The sequence below is a fragment of the Camelina sativa genome, chromosome 18, assembly GCF_030686135.1.
Source record: "Camelina sativa cultivar CO46 ecotype springtype chromosome 18, ASM3068613v1".
Taxonomy (NCBI): Eukaryota; Viridiplantae; Streptophyta; class Magnoliopsida; order Brassicales; family Brassicaceae; genus Camelina; species Camelina sativa.
Genome location: NC_141897.1, coordinates 3,574,288 through 3,595,798, shown reverse-complemented (window position 1 = coordinate 3,595,798; position 21,511 = coordinate 3,574,288). Strand labels below are relative to the sequence as shown.

General features: G+C 33.1%; 3 protein-coding genes and 1 pseudogene across 3 annotated transcripts; all 4 read left to right on the top strand.

Annotated features, from left to right (window-relative positions):
- The first annotated feature begins 82 nt into the window (after positions 1-82).
- LOC104763117 (uncharacterized) lies at positions 83-2,963 on the top strand. Its single transcript, XM_087497699.1, has 8 exons — positions 83-799; positions 897-982; positions 1,106-1,401; positions 1,591-1,993; positions 2,089-2,299; positions 2,486-2,612; positions 2,681-2,747; positions 2,846-2,963. Exons 1-8 carry the CDS (start codon positions 83-85, stop codon positions 2,961-2,963), a joined length of 2,025 nt encoding a protein of 674 aa, XP_087353825.1.
- A 6,674-nt stretch (positions 2,964-9,637) lies between these two features.
- LOC104760495 (uncharacterized) lies at positions 9,638-11,815 on the top strand. The gene is made up of 5 exons (XM_087498183.1): positions 9,638-10,586; positions 10,700-10,757; positions 10,855-10,938; positions 11,055-11,190; positions 11,282-11,815. The coding sequence occupies exons 1-5, from the start codon at positions 10,052-10,054 to the stop codon at positions 11,543-11,545; spliced, it is 1,077 nt and encodes a 358-aa protein (XP_087354309.1). The 5' UTR covers positions 9,638-10,051; the 3' UTR covers positions 11,546-11,815.
- Positions 11,816-14,225: 2,410 nt separating this feature from the next.
- Positions 14,226-16,757, top strand: LOC147921467 (uncharacterized; annotated as a pseudogene).
- Positions 16,758-18,844: 2,087 nt separating this feature from the next.
- LOC104760496 (galactan beta-1,4-galactosyltransferase GALS2-like) lies at positions 18,845-21,198 on the top strand. The gene is made up of 2 exons (XM_010483421.3): positions 18,845-20,226; positions 20,723-21,198. The coding sequence occupies exons 1-2, from the start codon at positions 18,947-18,949 to the stop codon at positions 21,066-21,068; spliced, it is 1,626 nt and encodes a 541-aa protein (XP_010481723.2). The 5' UTR covers positions 18,845-18,946; the 3' UTR covers positions 21,069-21,198.
- Positions 21,199-21,511: the final 313 nt, after the last annotated feature.

The following is a 21,511-nucleotide window of genomic DNA, read 5'->3' as shown; positions in this document are numbered from 1 at the left end:
TTTCTTGAGTGTAACAAAACAAAGCAATTTTCAAAACAGAACAGAGGATTTGGTTTTGATCTTTATTTATTTTTATAAGAAAATGGCGTCTATAGAAATGGCTTCGAGGGATCATAACACGAAAGAAAAGAATCTCACATGTTTTGTTACTGATCGTTTCAATAGCTGTCGTGCTTTTCCTGTGGATGGTTCTGCAAGTAATGAAGAGAAGAATAAAGAGGTTCTTGAATGTTCTTCAAGATCCTCTGTTTTAAAAACAGGGGAACCTCTGCAGATTCCTTCTTCCAACCACAATCCAACTTCTTCTCCCCTAGAGACCAATTCCAATCCGTTTTGTAATCCGGGTCAACCTGAGACCTCTTCAAGAAATGGTGTCATCATTGGAGCTTCTTCTCTGGTTCAGATTTGGGAGGCTCGGTCGCAGCAGTCAAGCTCGAGTCTAAGTCAATCGCTAATAGATAGCAGGACGAGTTCTGGATTAAGTCTCTCGGACATTTCGAATTCGAGTTCTTTTTCTGAGTTTCTCAACGAAGTGGAGAGAAAAAACAACGAAAGCAGTGGTGAAGAAATAGATTGGTCTCCTCAATCAGACATGAGTAATGTTTCAAATTCTTGTGAGAATGATAGAGAAGGGAGATGTTTTCTTGAACTGGCTACTTGTACCACTAGGGTAAGAGGGCGACAAGCAAGTGAAGACGTTTGTAAGATGATTTTGCGTAACCGAGAAACTGAGCTCGAATGGCTCGATGACCGCAACGCGGTTTCAAAGTTCTCCCATCGCGGGTGCCGACGTCTTCAGGTTACTTTTATTTTATCCTAAACTGGTAATTTAATTTAATACATCACACTTCAGACGATGTTACTTCAATTAAAATGGTCTCTTCCTTGTTATTTAGTATATGCTTAGAATCCGAAGTTTGGAAAGGTGCATTGCCATTCAAGAAAGATATATGTCGAAATCAGCAACATCAGGTGTAAACCGGTCTTTGCGAGGATCTAGTGTGATGAATCACAGGTAATGATCAGCTTATTCAGTTATTTGAACTTCTAGAACATCTTTATTAAACCAAGCTATATTTATTGATCAAATGGAATCAAAATGTAGGGATAAATACAAGACAAAAACTGAGAAGGGGTCTTGGGAAAATTTGAATAGCGCGGGAGAAACTAAAAAGTTATCTAGACCAGTATCTTTTCGGATGAAGAGGGTGTGTAAAATGGCCTGCAAAACAGGAGATAAGAATGTTTTGCAAGAAAAAATGGAGAATAGTAACACGAGGAAGAACTATGAAGCTGCAAGCAATATGAACAGTTCAAAGAAACATGAAATTGAGGGGAAAGCTACAGAAGAAGGAGAAGGGTTGAGAAAAGGTATGGTGAAGGAAAGTGAAGAAACGAACAAGTCTTCATTTAGTACTGCAGAGAAAGTGAATCTTTGGGATTCTAAGGGGAGACCTAATAGGATAAGAACGATGGGGAAAGCTAAAGACGAGGAAAAAGCTGCAAGAGGAGTCATTGATGATGTGAAGACTGTAGAGAGAAATAAAGAAATGCGGAAGAACGAAGAAGTTAGTATTTGTGAAAATGGTGAAACCATGGAGATTGAGGAATATAGAACCAACCCTCAAGAAGTTACATCAGTGGTTTGTTTGGAGCAAAGAGAGGGAGAAGAAATTGCAAGTCACATCTTTAGAGAGAACGGTAAAGAGGAAAAATCTTCACAAAACGATAAAGAAATATCAAAAGCCAAGAAGCAAGAAGGGTCGGAATCATTATGTATGATTCTTGAAACACCAATATTTCTAAGTGATTGGGATGAAAATGTAACGGAATATAAAGAATATGAAGATTACAATGGAGAGAGTATGTATTATGATTGGATTAGCGATATATCACGCCCACGAAGCTATTGGGAAGCTCTCAAGAAACAACGGGAGCTCGAGGTTATGAACAAGAGTCCAGAGAAAGATGATATGCGGAACTTAATCGAGATGTAGGTTAAAATGTGATCCATTCGTCATTTTCTAAAGAGTAGCTTTAATATCTTTAATAACATTAACATGTATAATTGACTGATTGCTTGTGTAGAAGGACAGTTTCTGGCTTCCTCGCAAGTGAGTTTCGGGAAAAGATTGACAAAATCATGATCTCACGCATGCAAAAAAAGAGGTTAGAAGTAGAAAGCAATCTTGTAGAAGAAGACGAAGATAACGAGGAGAGCTTGGGTGAGTGTTCAGCAAGGTACCAAGAGGACCTAGAAGAAACTGAAACAGAGAAGGTAGATCTTGAACCAATAACTGTAAGTGATGGTTTTAGCCAACATCTCTTGATCGTTACTACAATTTCTTTAAACCCTAAGGACCTCTCTGTGAGTTTTTTCTCTGTTTTGCTATGCTTATTTCTTAGGTTAGTAGCATTGCGTGTTGGTGAAGTAATTAATTTATGGTTGTCTGTTAGTAAAGTAACTAATTTATTATTAACACAGGAAACACAGATGATATGTGATCTCAGGCAACAAATCAAACAGCTTCAAAGAGAAATGTTCGAACTACAAAGTTTAGTCAAATCTTGCGTCGATTTCCAGAAATCCATGAAATGTGAATCACTTTCTGGTGAGTAAACACTATTCTTGAGTAAACATTATTGATGTAACTATAACTTTGAACTATGTCAAATTCAGTATCAGATTCTCTGGAAAGAAACTGTTCTGTCTGCTTGGAGATGCCTATAGACTCACTTCTCTATAGGTACATTTGTCTGCTTGAGTGCGCTTGTAAAGCCTAGCTAGAAAGCGAGTGTGGTTGAAACACGAACGCTCTAATGAAACTGCGGTTTTGTTTTGCAGGTGCGGACATATGTGCACCTGTCTGAAATGTGCTCATGAGCTTCAGTGGAGTAGTGGGAAATGCCCGATCTGTATGGCTCCAATTGTAGATGTTGTGAGGGCATTTCTTGATTCTTAGGGGCACAGGAAAGAGACGACAAAATAATATTTTTAACTCAAAGTATGCTAAGTAAAGTTTAAACACTTTCTATAAAAAATTCCATGTGAAAATAATAAGAATGTTTGTATATATGATTTGTAAAAATGGTTTTCTCTAATGAATGATTTAATTTCTTGTAATCAAATTTAATGTGCTGGCCAAAATCGTTGCAGCAAAAAACATGAAAATGATATAGTATCAAATAACTAAGGGGCCCTTTGTAACGACTAAGGATAGAAATTGGCTAGAGACAAAGTTTTTAGATTGCCCAACATTGGTTGGACATATCTTTTGAACAGTTTCTTTCATCCTACTCAATATATACTATAATTTGTGTGTGTGTGTGTCCATTATACGGATTTAGTTTTGGAATACAATATATCGATGTTACTAATACTATATACGGATTTATATTACTGAAATATATATGCTTAATAATTGAAAATTAATACGTGACTCATTCGCAAAACCAGAACCAGACCAGCCACATGAAATGAAAGTGCTCTTCACATCTTTCTACAATATACATTATAGTTAACAATCATGCATGTCTATAAGTATCATTATCAATATATTGAAGAAAATACCATGATATAAGTATATATATGGTGTACACACAAAAAAAAAGTATGTGGGCAACAAAAGTTGTTTGGCCGAAGAAAGAATAAAGAGAAACTGTTAAAAGCTTTTAGAAAATTTTAATTTATTTTTGTTAAAATGTTAAATCAAGTCACAAAAAAAAAATCTTTTTATATGGTTTATTCATTAACACATGGGATGTCTCCTCCTCGTGATTCCATTTAAAGAATCACATCCCATCATTTTCGTTTTCTTCTTTATTTCCTCAAACCTTTTTTGTAATATTATCTTCTTACATGAAAGGAACATCAAACATTTTTGTATCATATTAAATTAATAATTATATTAAAAAGAGATTTCGGGTCTATTAAGAAAGGATAAAAAGAAGAAGAAGAAAGAGTTGACGTTTGAAGAGACTTTGGTTGTTCGGTTGTCATCCTACAAAGCTTCATCTTAACTTTAAAAATGATTACTTTTTTCTAGACCACTAAGGGTGTGAATGGTTGCAGCGGTCAGGGCGGACAAATCTGTCTGCGGACTGGACCACTTTTTATTTACCATTCATCAAATGCAGTCTGCAGTGGTGCGATCTAAATAAAGCAGAAACAAGACCGCTGCGGACCAACTGCGGACCGCTTTTACATACAAATAGACTTGGTCCGCAGTGGTCTGTTGTCCGCCCTATTTTTGGGGCAGACTAAACCGCTGACGGATTTGGCCGCCCTGACCGCAGTCACCATTCATACCCTAATTGATTTCTTAAGTATTCCATTAACTTATTTATCCATGTGATATGTTTCGCTAATTCGCCCTAATTAAAAAGAGGATACTTTAACATATATATATATTACTAGAAGTCATCCCGTGCTACGCAATGTTGTTCAATTTTAGTAATTTAGAAATTATTAGTTTTTATTTGTTTATTCAACAATGATTATTTTTGTGATTTTAAAAATATACTGATCATTTTAGTTTTTTTTGGGTTCATTTTTTTGGTGTTACTTGAGTTTTCCTTTTATATATAGTATTAGAGTATTTTAATATATGGAGAAAATTTTGATTGTATAGTAGAAGGTATGGTTTTGACCAAAAAAAAAAATAGTAGAAGGTATAGTTTTTTCTCCTTTTAGATTTTCAATACATATTAGAGAATGTGCATTGGTGAAAGACTCATTAAGTTTCTCATCATATAATATTAGTTTTTTAATATAGAGAAATTTGAGAACATCTTTCTAATATTGTGTGTCTCTTGGTGAGTTTCTCGTCAATATAATATTTTTATTTATAATGTAACTTAATATTTTTAATATAATATTATTTGAATACTTATTTTGTTATTTTTCTTTGCATTTGATTTTTAATATAATATTATTAATATTTTAAAACATATTAAATTGCTTATTAATTATATTTAATTTTATTAAGTAGTTATATTTCATATCATATATGTATTATCAATAATAAAATTATATATACTAATATAACTTGTAAAAAGTTTCACGATACTAATTTTTTTAACTCTCATAATTTGTTTAATCATACTAATATTTTTATTGTATCAACTAATATTAATTTTAAATAATGTAAATATATTGTTTAAAATTATGCATAATGGAACTTGTTAGAAAACTCATTTTGTTTTATGACTTATAAAAAAATTAAAAATTAAAAAATAACAAAATAAACTATTTAATTAAGATGTTTAACCTTGAGAATCGATTTTCCCTTTTTCAATTAAAATAATTATATTCCTTTTTCATTTATTTTAATTATTAGAAACTCTATGACGAACTACCAATGCACATAGTCGTAAGCATTCACCATCTTTTTTCTTTTGGCGCTTACGTTTGCGCATTTCTATTAACGGTTCGAAATCTACAGAGAAATGTAATTTTGGAATATAACTTACATGAATGCAATCTAAATATGAAATTTAGATAAACAAAAATGAACTTAATAAATATTTTTACCAGGTAATTTTTAGTGAGGTAAAAAATGCAATCACATTGCTCCCTCATAAGATAATTTATTAATTATACATTCTAATACAAATTAAAATTGTTTTACGAAACTTTAATAATGAAAATGAATCCAAGTAAATAAAATTATAAAAAATTACCCTAATTTTTGGATGAGTATAAACATGCAATGGTTTTATTTCATCATCATCATAGATGCAATTGAATAAAATGAATAATCATTTTGTCGTATCTACTTAGAAGACAAGCCAAAGAATATTATAATGTCAAATGTTATAATAATAAAGTTTCTTAGAAAGTAAACTATTATATGTGAAAGTGGAAAGTGTTATAGGAATTTTTTTTGTTCTTTTATTTCTAAGATGGTTAATTCTAAAACTATTTGATACTAAGATTCTTAAAAATATATGATACCAATATACAATTAGCATATACTACTCAAAACTATAGAAGTCAAATTAATCAGATATAGTATATAAAAATGCAACTCATATCGTACCATGATATAAAAAGACATCACAAGCTTAACAACATGATTTTTTAAGCATATGATAGTAAACAAACAATTTTCCTTTTTTATAATAGTTTTGAATACGTTTTTTTTTGCTTAAAGATGAATACTACTAAGAAACTAAATTTACAATAGAGAAACACATATGCATCGTCCAATAAGAAGAAGTTTATCTTGCTTTACCACATGAATGTCTAAAATAAAATAAAAATTGAAATTCTAAAATATAAGAAAGGAACAGAACCTAACAGGCCCAACATATTGAATCATGGTATAGTTGATTTTTCTCAGGACATAGTAATATTAACACAACAACCAACAAACACGACAACCCTAAAGTAAAAATAAAACATGGTTCAAGGCTCTACCCATAGGCCAAGCAAGTGAAGTTAAAGAGTAGGGCATCAGTTTTTTTGGGCATATTTTAGGCCAAAAGTTTTATGTTTTTTATGTAGAGAAAAATAAAATTAAAATTATAAGTTCAGTTATTAACTCTAATTAAAAAGTTTCCATATTCGAAAAGTTTTAAAAGAATAATGAGTTATTTGGCAATATAATATTTATTTTCATATGAATATTTAAATGAACAACAAAACATTGAAAAGAGAAAGAAAAATGTGAGCAAGCAAAAAACGAACTACAATGTGAAAATAATGAAAATAATTTTTTATATTAGTATATTTTATAATTTTGTTTACAATAATAAAAATGGGTTTAAAAAAATATTGGCGTATGACATCCAAAATTGCCGGACCGGTTCATGGAGAGTAGGAAAGACATACATAAACACTCTAATGAATAAATAAATTTGTCAAACATTCTCACGTAATTTTTTTCTATGTAGTACTAATGTGAACAACAAACACGAAAACCTGCAAAAATAATTTTAAAGTTCTTCAAGAATACATATTGAAATTTGGAAAGATATATAAAAATAATATAATTCTTTATAGGAACCTAATGACTGAAATTAAACAATAATAACTGAAATTTTATTTTAAAAGGAGAGTACTTAAGGATTGAATTCTAATTTCATGGAAAACGGAATGAATTCTACTTTTATGGAATAAAAATTTGTAAGTTTTAATATTACTTACAGAAAACATCCCACCATTAGATTATATAAGATTAAAGGCCAAAAACTAAGGAGACATGAAAATCTAAAATTTATGAATTTATAAGAGAATTTTGAGAACACATAAACATCCCACAGTCTAACATAATCTAGAATCTTTTCTTGTCCATGATGAATCATTTATAAGATTGAAACCCAGAAATAAATTTTATACATAATCTAAAATCCGGCTTTGTCCTGAATCATACATAAGACTGAAACCCATATTTAGAATTTCAAAATAAATTATAATCAATTTTTTTCTTAGGATGAAACCACAAACTGATAAATGGTGGTTTTAGATCATAAGGGTCTACAACGGGTTCTTATTGAAGAAGAGAAAAAGGAAATGTTAAATAGTTTTTTTGTTTGTTTTATGGGTCTCTAATTACTTAGGACTCAAATACAAATGAATTAATTATGTCCCAACAACAAAAGAAGACATGTGTTAGATAGATAACATGCCAAATGTCATCTTCTCAGTAAAAGCTGAGAAAAACCTTTTCATATTATATAAGATGTTTGAGTACATAGTTTTATATCCATACTATACAATCAGTGTATTAAAATAATTGTATGGATCATCAGTTATAGCTACTTTAATTTGTAATCATATGTTTGGCGTTTATTCTTAAAAGCTTTTAATTATGAAATAATCTTGAAGGACCATATATATATGTAGATAAAGGCTTATATGTAAGCTTTAGTTAGCTAAAAGATGAGATTCCACAAAAAAAAAGCTGGAAGCTGGTCCATTGTTACACAGCTTGAATCTTGGGACCAATTTATTCGTATGCCACATCTCTTTTTTTTCTTTATCATTTAATATGTATAACTAATCATTTTAGTATTGTACTAGTTTCTTATTCTAGATAAGTACTTGTCATAATGTCTTGTAGGTTGTATGTAGCTAAATGACAATGGCGATGTTATCTCTTCTTAATAGTTAACTTATGATATTTCCTTTGTTTCACCATGATTAGTATAATCCAAACAAATTAAGAAAATATATTATGATTTTCATTATGTCACTAAAAACATGTTTATTTTAACACAAAAACGCCTCTTACTTTAAAACTTATTTGAAACGAATGAAATGTTTTCTTTTGAATTAATGAAAATGATTCTTACTTGAAAGAATATATACGATTTGGTCTAAAACTTTAAAATTCAAGGGGTAATTAGCTTCATAATGTTTTTGAAACTTTTTAATTTGTGACTTTTTTTTCCTCAAACTTCTTTCATTTTTGTTTTTTTTTTTCTCACGGAAATACTCATGAATTGACAGAAATTTACTATTCACAATCACACGCAACGAATATTTTTCTTGTCGATGAACATTGTTTGGTTGATTTGGGAAATCTATCCCGAACATAGGTGTAATAAGAAGGAGAAAAAAAAAAGATATGATTGTGATCAAATTGTCAAGCTGGATCTTAAATGAAAGGTCTCTCTCAGAATTAAAATAACTAGGCACTTGCAATATTAACAGTAAAGGCAAAAGTGAGAGAAGGACCCTTTCTTTCTTCTCGCTGACAAAATTGCTAATCATCATTCATAACGAATCACACAATACCATAATACATTGTACAAACATTTCTCATACTATAAAAGAAGAACTTGAATGTAAACTTTTAAAATAATGAACTTTGAACTAGTTCATCGACAAGAATGTTCATAATCGACTAAGTGCTATATCTTCAAGATATGGAAGACCATAGATACGAACAAGTTATAAAGATGTGGTTTGTCTGTCTAACCATGGCGTAAACTAGCGTAAAATTCAATTTAAGGTTTCAAACATCTTCTAGTTTTTGTCTAACCATGGCGTAAACAAGCGTAGCTGATGCATTCATTATTAATTTATTGGTTGGATACAATTCTTAAGAAATGCCAAAAAAAAAATGGCACATAAAGGATTTTTTTTTTCAACTTTTTTTATATATAATTGAAGAGTGATTCTAAAAGCTTTTTCATGCCCAAAAACTAATTTTCTAGGATCGGGAGGAAACCATATTAAATTTTGAATCTCCGGAGCTAATACTACTCGGATCCTATCTCTTTTTACCAATGAATCAAGACGTTATTTTTTTTAGACTATAAATGGGTTGAAGAAAATTTAAACTCTTTATTTTTTTTGTCAACAACACTTTATATTAATGAGACGTACGAAAAGCAAAACAAGAGAATATTATTTACAAAAAATGCATGTAAATATAGTCACTACGTGCTAACTAATCCATTTTAGCATTGATTTTATGAGAAAGTAAAAAAGAAATTTACCTTTCTTTAATTTTTTTCGAAACGGTTTCTAAAATAATTTGGGAAATATGTAACCAATATGTCTTTCAATGTAAAAAAAAAATGTAATCAGTTCGTCTGTAAAGAAGATAATATCAAGCGATTAGATTAAAAAAAAAAAAAGACTGTCGAGATATATATAAATATGAGATAAGGTAAAAAGAAAAAAAGAATGTGGTGTCCTTGTCCTAAGAATAGCACTTCCCTAAGCCATAGGCTATTCTGGAATTGCATTACATTTCTCACCCCACCATGTTCCTAAATGATCCCACTTCTCTTTCACCCCCAAACCCTAATTAATTAAAACCCTAATCAAACCCTACAAACATCATTAAACACAATCCCAGAGTCTCTTCTGTCCAAAAAACCTTAACTAATTAGTGTGCATACATTAAATATGAGTTGCCCACTAGCACTTATTAATATCGATGCCCCACAACTCATCATCATCCTCTTTTCCCACATATAAAAACCCTTTTAGAGATCTCAACTTTGTTTCATCTCATTTATCATCATCCTTCAAGAACACAAAAGCTATAGACGTACAAGAAAAACAAAAAAAAAGAAAAAAAAAAGAAAAAAAATGTGTTCCTCAAAATTAAAAAACCTGAGCCAAGAAAACATTTCCCAGATCAACGGTCGTCCAGTTCTTCAACCGAAATCGAACCAAGTTCCGACATTAGACCGACGTAACTCACTCAAGAAGTCTCCTACTAAGCCTTTGACTTCAATTGCATCAAAGATACCCTCACCAAGACAAATTTCTCTAATCTCTCCTCCTTTGTCTCCCAACTCAAAATCCTTGAGAAAATCGGCCGGTTCTTGCAAGGAATTACTTAGGTCTAGCTCTGAAAAGTCTAGACCGGTGACTAAACCGGTGAAATCGCCAGAGAACAACAGTGATGGTGGCTACAAAGAGGTTATTTCCATGCCAATCGTTCAGAAGCAGCCTGGAAGTATAGCAGCTGCAAGAAGAGAAGAGGTTGCGATGAAACAAGAAGAGAGAAAGAAGAAAATATCTCATTACGGTAGGATCAAATCGGTAAAATCGAACGAGAAAACCGTAACCCTTGAGCATGAGAAGAAGAAGAGGTGCAGTTTCATCACTACAAGTTCAGGTATGTAAACATTACCTTGTTCAACAAGAAAAGTAGAAAACCTAAATTTCTTTACCATCCATTATAACTCAACTTTAATTAATTTGATCCAAAATTTTGATTTGTTTCAACAGATCCAATATATGTCGCTTACCATGACCAGGAATGGGGAGTCCCAGTTCATGAAGACAAGTAAATAAAATTTTCATTTTTTCCATACATAAAACCAAATTTTATAATAATTAAAACTAATTATTAATTATAATTACTGTTCAAATCTTTTTTTCAGACTACTATTTGAGCTTTTGGTGTTAACCGGCGCTCAGGTCGGGTCAGATTGGACTTCGGTTTTAAAGAGAAGAAACACTTTAAGGTAAGAAATTTCAAGAAACCCCCAAATCAAAGTCAAAATTTTTCGTATAAAGTTTTGATACTTTTTTTACTTTTCTTGTAAATTTTTTTGGTCTTACTCAATCTTTGATTTTACAGAGAGGCTTTCTCTGGTTTCGAAGCAGAGTTGGTCGCAGACTTCAACGAGAAGAAAATACAATTAATAGTCAACGACTATGGCATTGACATTAGCCAAGTCCGTGCAATTGTTGACAACTCTAAACAAATTCTCAAGGTGTATATATATTAGTTTGGTTACCACAATATATACATATTAAATTGTCAAAAAATTTCTAAAGTAAAATTATTTGAGTTTTGTTGTATAGGTGAAAAGAGATATCGGGTCATTCAACAAATACATTTGGGGGTTTATGAAACATAAACCGGTCACCACAAAATACACATCATGCCAAAAGATTCCGGTTAAGACATCGAAATCGGAGACCATAAGCAAAGACATGGTTCGTCGTGGGTTTAGGTTCGTTGGTCCGACGGTTATACATTCGTTAATGCAAGCCGCCGGTTTAACTAACGACCACTTGATCACATGTCCGAGGCATCACGAGTGTACTGCCATGGCGGCTTTATAGGCAAAAAGGATCATTGTTGTTTGTTGTCACATTGGCTTTAATTTATGTAACTAAATAATATTTATGTGTTATAGTATTTTAGTACTATATCTTTTCTTTTTGTCAACATTGTTAGTACTATATCTACCATGTGATATTTAGGTTTTGAGGTCCTAACTTTAGGTATTGATATTTGTACAAAAGTTTTTTTTTTTTTTTTTTTGGTGTTTGTGTGTGTGATTCTGCTCTGAATTTATTATATATATATATGAGTGTTGGTATTTATTTTAAGTTTGTTTCATTGTTTTTTGAGGTTAAAAGGTGATAGTTTGTGGGATATGGGGAATAATGTAAAGAAGAGAGATCACACATAGCATGTGCTAAAAAGTTGGGAAGCAATGTCATGTGGTATAGATTATCAATGAAACTTTTTTATATATTGTTTTTCTTTTTTAATTAGTTGATAACAAATTTTATTAGCTTTTGAGTTGGAAGAAAAATATGAAAAGAAGCTTTGTTAGCTAGACGCCTAGACCCCATCTTCTTCAAAACATCATGCAATTCTTATTTCCAAATTAAAAATAAAATTAACTTTTATGAAATCCATCCTTGATTTTGCTTTGTTGCAAACTAATTGTATTTAACCCGTTATATATATTAGTATTTTTTTATCGATGAGTTTGACAAGCTTATCTATCGGTGATGGTTGTTCGATGAAAGACAATTTACACTTTTTATTTCTTTTTCTTAAGATCAAATTTACGATACTTTTAAATAATATATTTATAACTATCAGAACTATTGTTTTTAAAAAAATGTATAAAGCCCGACATGAACGAAATTATATATGAAAATTAAATTATGGTACAGTTTTAAAATTAAAAAAATCGAGTCATGGGGGATAATGATGGCACATAATGACGTATTTCATCATTTTTACATCCATTGATAAAAGCTAAGTTTAAAATCATCATCATTGGAGATCTAATCAATTGCAGAGGTTTATTTATCGTGTAATATTATATAGAACACTTGTGTTCACTTTGTGGTTTTCTTTCTTATCGTTGTTGAGCTAATCATATACTCTATCCTCGATCTGTCCATTCTAAATCGTACCATCAATCATCATAAGCTTAATTTTGTAATTACTATAGTTTAGAACTATATTTTCCCCTTTTCAAAATCATCTTACAAACAAAATAGAGAAAATGGTTCTGTTGTGGATGGATTCCTCCTGTTGTAAAGAACATAAACTACTTGCTTAACACATGAAATTTTTATAAACCAAAGTACTGTATATAGTATAGTGATAAAATAAGGCCCATTATTCACATCATCACACTTTTAGGCCCTGATTTGTATTTTATTTCCATTCACATTGGCTCTGATTATGAGACAAGTGTCATATTTTTCTTGTTAAGGCCTACCTACGCTTGCCCACCTTTGTTAATGTCATTAATCTTTGTTAAAAATGTTATCATTGTCAAGAAAATAAAACCATTGGTAAATTTGTTTTTGTTTATTTGAACAGCCAAACAAAGAATACTTTACATTTGGTAAAAAAGAAAACAGTCCTAACCAGGCTCCATGTAACTTCGTAAGTAATGACAGGACAAAGAACATACATATTATGTTGTAGACCATATGAACCATTTTTCATATAAATAAATTAATTAAGGTTGGAATAAATTGTTATCTAGTTGAAAAATAGAGTTGAATAAACAAATAACGAATTAGTCTATTTTATCTGCAACATCTACTTAAAACCTTAATTAGGTGTTAAAAAAGTAACGAAAATGTAAGTAATAATAATTCTACTATTGTTTTGTTTGTCACTGGTAAATCTGACCAAACAAAAAAAGCAACCGTTGCTAAGGAAAAGAAGAAGAAAAAAACAGTACCAATGAGACTCCATGTAAGAAATGACACGACAAAGTACATAAATATTTTTTTATCTCTTCTTTTTTTGTTTGAACTAAAATTTTTATATGTTTTATTTTATTTTATTTATACGTAAAGGATAATGATGATTGAGTAGTCTTCGAGATTCTGAAAACAGTAGCCGACTAGCCTCCTTTTTTCGACCGTTTGCTATGCCAAAAAAGTAAAATAAATAAAGAAACGAATAATAATTATATTATAGTAATAATTTACATGGCAGGTCAGAAAGCTGACACGTGTCATACACGTTCGTAGTTGATGACGTGTAATATAATGGTTTGCCACAGAGCAAAAGTCCCATACCGTGTCAACGTCGGTAAAAGGAAATAAAAAAGAAGAAGCAAGAGTCCGTTTTACTAAATTTTGATTTGTTACTATAAACTTTACAAAAAAAGGTCGATGATACATTATTAATTAGAAAAAATGTTATTAAAATTACGAACTTTCAAATTGTGATCATTTTAATCATAAACTTTAGATAAGATCATTAAAAACATGAACTTTCGTTGACTTACTATTTTAATCATCATATATTTGTTGACCATGACGAATTGGACATAACGTTAAATCCCTAAACGGAGTATTAAGCCTGTGTTAATATGTCGTTAATCTTCTCCGTTAGTGTTAAAACGACACCGTTTGAACACGAGAGAAACAGAACAAAAAATCCCCAAATCGATCCCATTGAAAACCAAATCCCTAATTCTCATTTCCCCAATTTGATATTTCTCCTCAAACCCAATCGATTTCTCAGTGCCAAATGCCGAAAGTGAGAAATAAAGGTGTGATATCATTTGTTGGAACTCCACCTCCACCAGAAGATGAATCACGGAGTCTAATTGTGTTTGATCGAAACCCATTAGATGAAGAGGCTCGAGTTGAAGATGGAGCTCCACCTCCACCGCAAGACGTTGCAGTTGCAGATTCTAATGTCGGAGATGGAGGTAGTGAGGTATGTGTATCTGAATCTGTTGTTGGAGCTGAAGGAAAGAAAGGTAATGTTGGAGCTTCACGTCAGCGTGGAAAACGTAAAAAAAGAAGTGATGGAAGTGATGAAGATGACAAAGTGGAGGCTATAGTTGAGCACGACAGCGAAGATGATTGCGCGGTGTTTGGAGATGAGGATTGCAATGATGTTGATGACGCAGTTGGTGGTGGAAATGACGAAGCTAATGTCGAAGAACCGGCTCTCGAAGAAGTTGCTAATGTAAACATCGAAGATGATTTCCCAGAGATGGTTAGAACAGAGGAAGGTGGTTCTGATTCCGACAGTGGGGATGATATATGGGACGATGACAAGCTACCGGATCCTTTGTCGTCGGACGACAAAGACGAGATCAAAGAAGAAGACAAAGATGAGGCAGCTCCTAAAGATTGGTCTGATCCAGAGTCTTTGCTAGCCGTGGAGAAGACATACAACTCTCCCAAAGACTTCAAGCTTGCCGTGTTGATGTACTCGTTGAAGACAAGGTATGATATTAATCTCTATCGGTCCAATGCTTTCTTGGTTGGTGCAAAGTGTTGCTACGTTGATGAGGATGGTGTTCAGTGTCCTTGGGGAGTGTATTGCTCATATGAGAAGAGGAAGCATATGATGCAAATTAGAGTTTATGTGAATGAGCATATATGTGTTAGGTCAGGGTATTCAAAGATGTTGAAGAGGTCTTCTATAGCTTTCTTGTTTGACGAAAGGCTTAGAGTAAATCCTAAGCTTACAAAATACGAGATGGCTGCTGAGATTAAGAGAGAATATAACTTAGAAGTAACTCCAGATCAGTGTGCAAAGGCGAAGACCAAGGTGATGAGTGCAAGAAAGGATAGTCATGAATCACACTTTGCAAGAATATGGGATTATCAAGGGGAGGTATTGAATCAGAACCCTGGCTTAGAATTTGAGATTGAGACAGCTCCAGGGCCAGTGGTTGGAAGCAAACAGAGGTTTTTTCGGTTGTATATATGTTTTAAAGCTCAAAAGGATACATGGAAAAAAACTTGTAGACCTATCATAGGTATAGATGGAACTTTTTTAAAATGGGATATAAAAGGGCATGTTCTAGCTGCAGTTGGAAGGGATCGGGACAATAGGATTGTGCCTCTTGCTTGGGCAGTTGTAGAGATAGAAAACGATGATAACTGAGACTTGGTCTTGAGACAACTCTCAGGAAGTTTGGGTCTGGTTACAATGACACCTCTACACCACAGGGCAGTTCAATGACAATATGGCAGAACTCAAGCAGTACAATTCTCAAGCATACACCACTCTACAACTTACAAATCCAAAAACCTGGTCAAGAGCTTTTTTTAAGATTGGTACAGATTGCAATGACAATCTTAACAATCTCAGTGAGTCATTCAATAGGACTATTAGACAAGCCAGGAGAAAGCCTTTGCTGGATTTGCTTGAGGATATAAGAAGACAGTACATGGTCAGAAATGCAAAGAGGTTTATCATAGCTGATAGGTTGAAGACACGGTTTACAAGAAGAGCTCATGCAGAGATTGAAAAAGCAATTGCTGGAGCCCAATATTGCAAAAGATATATGGCCAGAAACAACATACATGAGGTATGGGAGAGTGGTGTAGGTTATAGTGTTGATATAGATGCAAGAACTTGTGGATGTAGGAAGTGGCAAATGGTTGGAATCTCATGTTCTCATACGGCAAGTGTGATAATAGGAAAAAAAAAAGAAGGTTGAGGATTATGTTTCTGACTACTACACAAAGAAAATGTGGCGAGAGACATACCTTGATGGTATTAGGCCTGTGCAAGGGATGCCATTGCGACCTAGATTGAATAGGTTGTCTGTATTGCCACCACCATGGAGAAGAGGAAATCCAGGAAGGCCTTCTAACCATGATCGGAGGAAAGGAAGAAATGAATCTTCATCTTCTTCAAATACCAAGAAAATGTCAAGGGAAAAAAGGATCATGATATGCTCTAACTGTCATCAAGAAGGCCACAACAAGCAAGGTTGCAAAAATCCCACAGTTGTTAGTGTGCCAAAGAGACCAAGAGGGAGACCAAGAAAATATCAGGTTTTTAGCTTACAAATATATGTTTATTTTGTCAAGTTTTTAGCATAGCTTACAATTTTTTTTTTTGACATACACTTGAATTAGGTACCGCAACAACAAGGATCACAAGCTCATCAAGTACCATAAGGAGAAGGAGCTCATGAAGGACAAAAAGGATCTCAACCTCATCAAGTACCGGTTGGATCTCAATCTCATCAAGTACCGGTTGGATCTCAATCTTCTCAAGTACCACAAGGATCAAGAGCACATGTCTTAAGAGCACACGCGTCAAGAGCACAGATGCAAGGACCACAACCGCAAGGACCACAAGGAGAAGGACCACAACCGCAAGGATCACAAGGAGAAGGATCACAAGGGCAATGACTTGGTAGATTTGCATCATGGTTTGAGTGTTCCAACTAGTTTTTTGTTTTGTTTTCTCATAAGGGCAATGACCAAAGTAGAACATATCTATGTTGTCAAGGATTTGTTTTGTTTTGTTGACAAGTTTTTTGGTTTATTGTCAAAACAAGTTCTATTTAAGAATTGGTTTTAAGACTCGCATTACCAAACTACCATTACATTGTCAAACAAGTCTTTCATTGTCAACCTACCATTACAAAGTCACATTACCACAAACTCGAAACAGAATACAAAAGACTCTACTAACCAAGTACAAATTTCTGGTTTTTGGTTTTAAGAAGAAGCATCACAATGGGAATGACACTAAAATTAAGACACACCAAGCACATTGAGCTCATCAATTTCCATTTCTTGGTGTCTCTTTTGATCAACATTCCATCTTCCTTCAGTTCTTCGATCCTTTCCTTCAAATCTTCAATCTCTCTGCCAATGAAGGAAAATTTTGGTAAAGCATCTACAACCTCCTCGTATACACATTCTTCAACCCATTTAAACAAATGGTCCTGAAAAACAAAAACTTCAATCAAAACTCGAAAACACACAAAAGCAAAACAAATCTATTACATATATCTCCTCTGTTTGGACAGCGAAAGAAAGGTCTTCCTGGGTTTGCTTGCGTGTTCGATGTGTAGAGAACAACATCTTTGCCGCAATGACACTTCGAGGGAACACCATGGCATCCATGGTCTTTCTTTTCACTACATGATTGCCCAGAATTGCAACTCATATCTGTTGGATAAGAATGAGATAAAGAGTTTTTGATTGGAGATAAAAACTGAGAAATCGATTGGGAAAATAGAGAATTAGGGATAATGGGGAAAACGAGAAAATTAGGGATTGGAAATTCGATTTGGGGTTTTTGATCGGGTTTTCTCTGGTTCAAACGGTGTCGTTTTGCACTTCCGTTAAACGGATTAACGACATCTTAACGTCGGCTTAATGCTTCGTTTAGGGATTTAACATCATGTCCAATTAGTCGTGGTCAACAAATATATGGTGATTAAAATGGTAAGCCAACAGAAGTTTATGTTTTTAATAGCATTACCTAAAGTTCGTGATTAAAATGACCACAATTTAAAAGTTCGATGACATTTTTTCCATTATTAATTAAGCTGTGACTTATTGCAGAAATTAGAGGATCGATTTTGTAAACAGCGTAAAATACAAGAAAAGCTGTTAAGCAAAAAAAAAGCTAAAACCTTTTTTATTTTCTCTCAATCTAACTCATTTTGGCTGCTTATTAAAAATTAACTTTAATTTCTCTTTATAAAAAAATGCATAACATGCTGTTTAGCACATGTATAGTTTTCTTCCTTCGCTATATTTAAAAAGTTGAATAAAGTTTCCTCAAAAGAATTATATTTGAAGCCTTTCAATATTTAATTTAAAAAATACAAGAAAATAAATAATATATAACTGTTTGCCAATAATGTCACTTATAAATTTTCGTTTTTTTTAGTAATAATTTTCACATGACTACTATTTTTTTACACAAAGAATTAATTTACCTATATATTTTACTAATATTTAAATATAATTTTATCACATCTAAAATATTTGTTATCATAAATTAGACTCTAAATATTATAAACTAGTATCAGTAATCACATCTAAAATGTTATCAATTATTCAAAGGTCAATTTTTTGTTTCAACCGCTTATAAAATTATACAGTCATATTCTCTGAAAATTTAATTAAATTTAGTCATACAAATCATACTAACTTCAGTTAGATGATGTAGAATTAACTTAAATAATAAAATTTAAGACCAATAAAATCATTAATATTAAAATTTAGTCATACAATTCAAACTAACTTCAGTCAAATGATGTAGAATTAACTTATATATTTAAATAATATATTTAAAATCAAAAAAATCATTAATAATTATTATTTACTTCATACTAAAAAATTATAAAAGGAGACTTTTCATTATTGTTGAATTCTCCAATTTTATTTGTTTTCTCTCTATAAATAATAAGTTAAATAACCATTATTTAAATATGTACATAAGATTAAAAAAAAAATTAAGTCTCTTCATTAATGTTAAATTCTCCAATTTTACTACTTCTCTCTCTCTCTCTTACTCTGTCTATATCTCTCTGCTCTGTCGCTTCACTTTCTCTTCGCTTCGTACGATTCAATCAGCGAAGAAGAAGAATGGCAAAAGAGAGAGACCAAAACACTAAAGACAAAAACCTCCTCATCTCTTTCTTATGGAACTTCTCAGCTGAGCTCAAACTCGCTTTAATGGCTTTACTCGTCCTCTGCACTCTAGCCACCCTCCTCCCTTTCATCCCTTCTTCTTTCTCCATCTCCGCCTCCGAACTCCGTTTCTGCATCTCACGCATCTCCGCCGTCAACTCCACCGTCAATACCACCACCACCACTTTAGATAACGTCGTTACAAAACAGCCGTTAACTGAAAAAGACACGGAGTTAACTAACGGCGTTATTAAACGGACGTTTACTGGTTACGGCTGGGCGGCTTATAACTTCGTGTTGATGAACGCTTACAGAGGCGGCGTTAACACGTTCGCCGTTATCGGTTTATCATCTAAACCGCTTCACGTCTACGCTCGTCCCACTTACCGATGCGAATGGGTTCCGTTAAACCAATCCGATAACCGGATTTTAACCGACGGTACTAAAATCTTAACCGATTGGGGTTACGGTAGGGTTTACACAACCGTCGTCGTGAACTGTACATTTCCAGAAACCACCGTGATAAACCCTAGAAACACCGGTGGTACTCTTCTCCTCCACGCAACCACCGGAGACACAGATCGGAACATCACCGATTCAATCCCCGTCCTCGTCGAAGCTCCGAACACCGTCGATCTCTCTCTCTACGACTCGAACCGTAAAGCAAAATACGATTACCTCTACTGCGGCTCGTCTCTGTACGGGAACTTAAGCCCGCAGCGAATCAGAGAATGGGTCGCTTACCATGTTCGTTTCTTCGGGGAAAGATCTCATTTTGTGCTTCACGACGCCGGTGGGATCTCAGAGGAAGTGTTTGAGGTGTTGAAGCCATGGATTGAGTTAGGGAGAGTGACGGTACATGATACAAGAGAGCAAGAACGGTTCGATGGGTATTATCATAACCAGTTCATGGTTGTGAATGATTGTTTGCATCGGTATAGGTACATGGCGAAGTGGGTGTTTTTTTTCGATGTTGATGAGTTTGTTTATGTTCCGGCCAAAGAGACGATCTCTTCGGTGATGGAATCTTTGAAAGGATATTCTCAGTTTACTATTGAACAGATGCCTATGAGTAGTCAGCTTTGTTACGGCGGTGATGGTCCGGCCAGAACTTACAGGTAAACAAATTGAGTCTTTTTATCTTAACCGGAATTTGAAAGTTTTGGTTTTTATTTGATTCATTGTTTTAGTAAACTATTTTGTGTTTTAAGCATATAGAATTGTAGATTTGGGTATGTGAAATTGAGCATAAGATTCTGTTAACATTTTTACATGTGAAAAGAGGTTTTTTTTTTGGTTGGGAACACTTTTTTTCATTAGTCTCCTTTCAGTGGTGGTCCATGTGGGTGAGAGTTGTTTTCAAAGATTCTAGCTTTTTGAGATTTCCAAATTTATGTAAACCAATTCGAGAATGGGTTTGATTTGATTTTGATGGGTGTATTTTTAAAGATTGTGTCTACAAAGATTCTAGATTTTAGATACCAGAATTAGAATTAAGCTAGAGTGTGTTGCCGTGTTGGCTATGTGTTCTTATCAACAACAAAGTGTAATCCACATTATGTGGTATTGTTGTTCTTTTGATGATTGATACGTGAATGTGTGTTTTGATTTCAGGAAATGGGGGTTTGAGAAACTGGCGTATAGAGATGTGAAGAAAGTACCAAGACGGGATAGGAAATACGCGGTTCAGCCGCGTAATGTATTTGCGACTGGAGTTCACATGTCTCAGAATCTACAAGGGAAGACATACCACAGAGCGGAAAAGCAAATCCGGTATTTTCACTACCATGGTTCGATCTCGCAGCGACGTGAGCCTTGTCGTCATCTTTATAACGGTACCCGGATCGTTCATGATAACAATCCTTACGTTCTTGATACCACAATGCGCGATATTGGCCTCGCCGTCAAGACGTTTGAGATCAGGACGATTGGAGATCGCTTGCTTAGGACAAGGCAATGAATACAACAAGAGAAGATATGTTTTCATTATATGCAATGTAACGTAAATCTTTAGAATATATTTAGGCGAATGTAACAATTTTTATGACTTCTTTTTTTTTTTAAGTAAATTCTTTTATTGTATTATAAAATGGGTTCATAGAATCATAGACTTCATCATTACAGCTCAGACTCTTGGTATATAAGCATCTTTTTTGATGGGCTTAATATAGTATTTTTGGTTATTTGTATTTGGAAAAAGTGACCTCTTTATATACATATATATATATATATATATCTTTTTTTTTTTCATCAAAGGCGAAATAGATAACTAAATAAGTTCATTCAACCACAGTAAATTGCACAACAAGTAAAGAAACAAAACACAGTACTTTCCTTCACTCATTCATTGCGGGGTCCACCAATAATCTCCTTATACATATTCGTCTCCAATTCGAGCTCAGG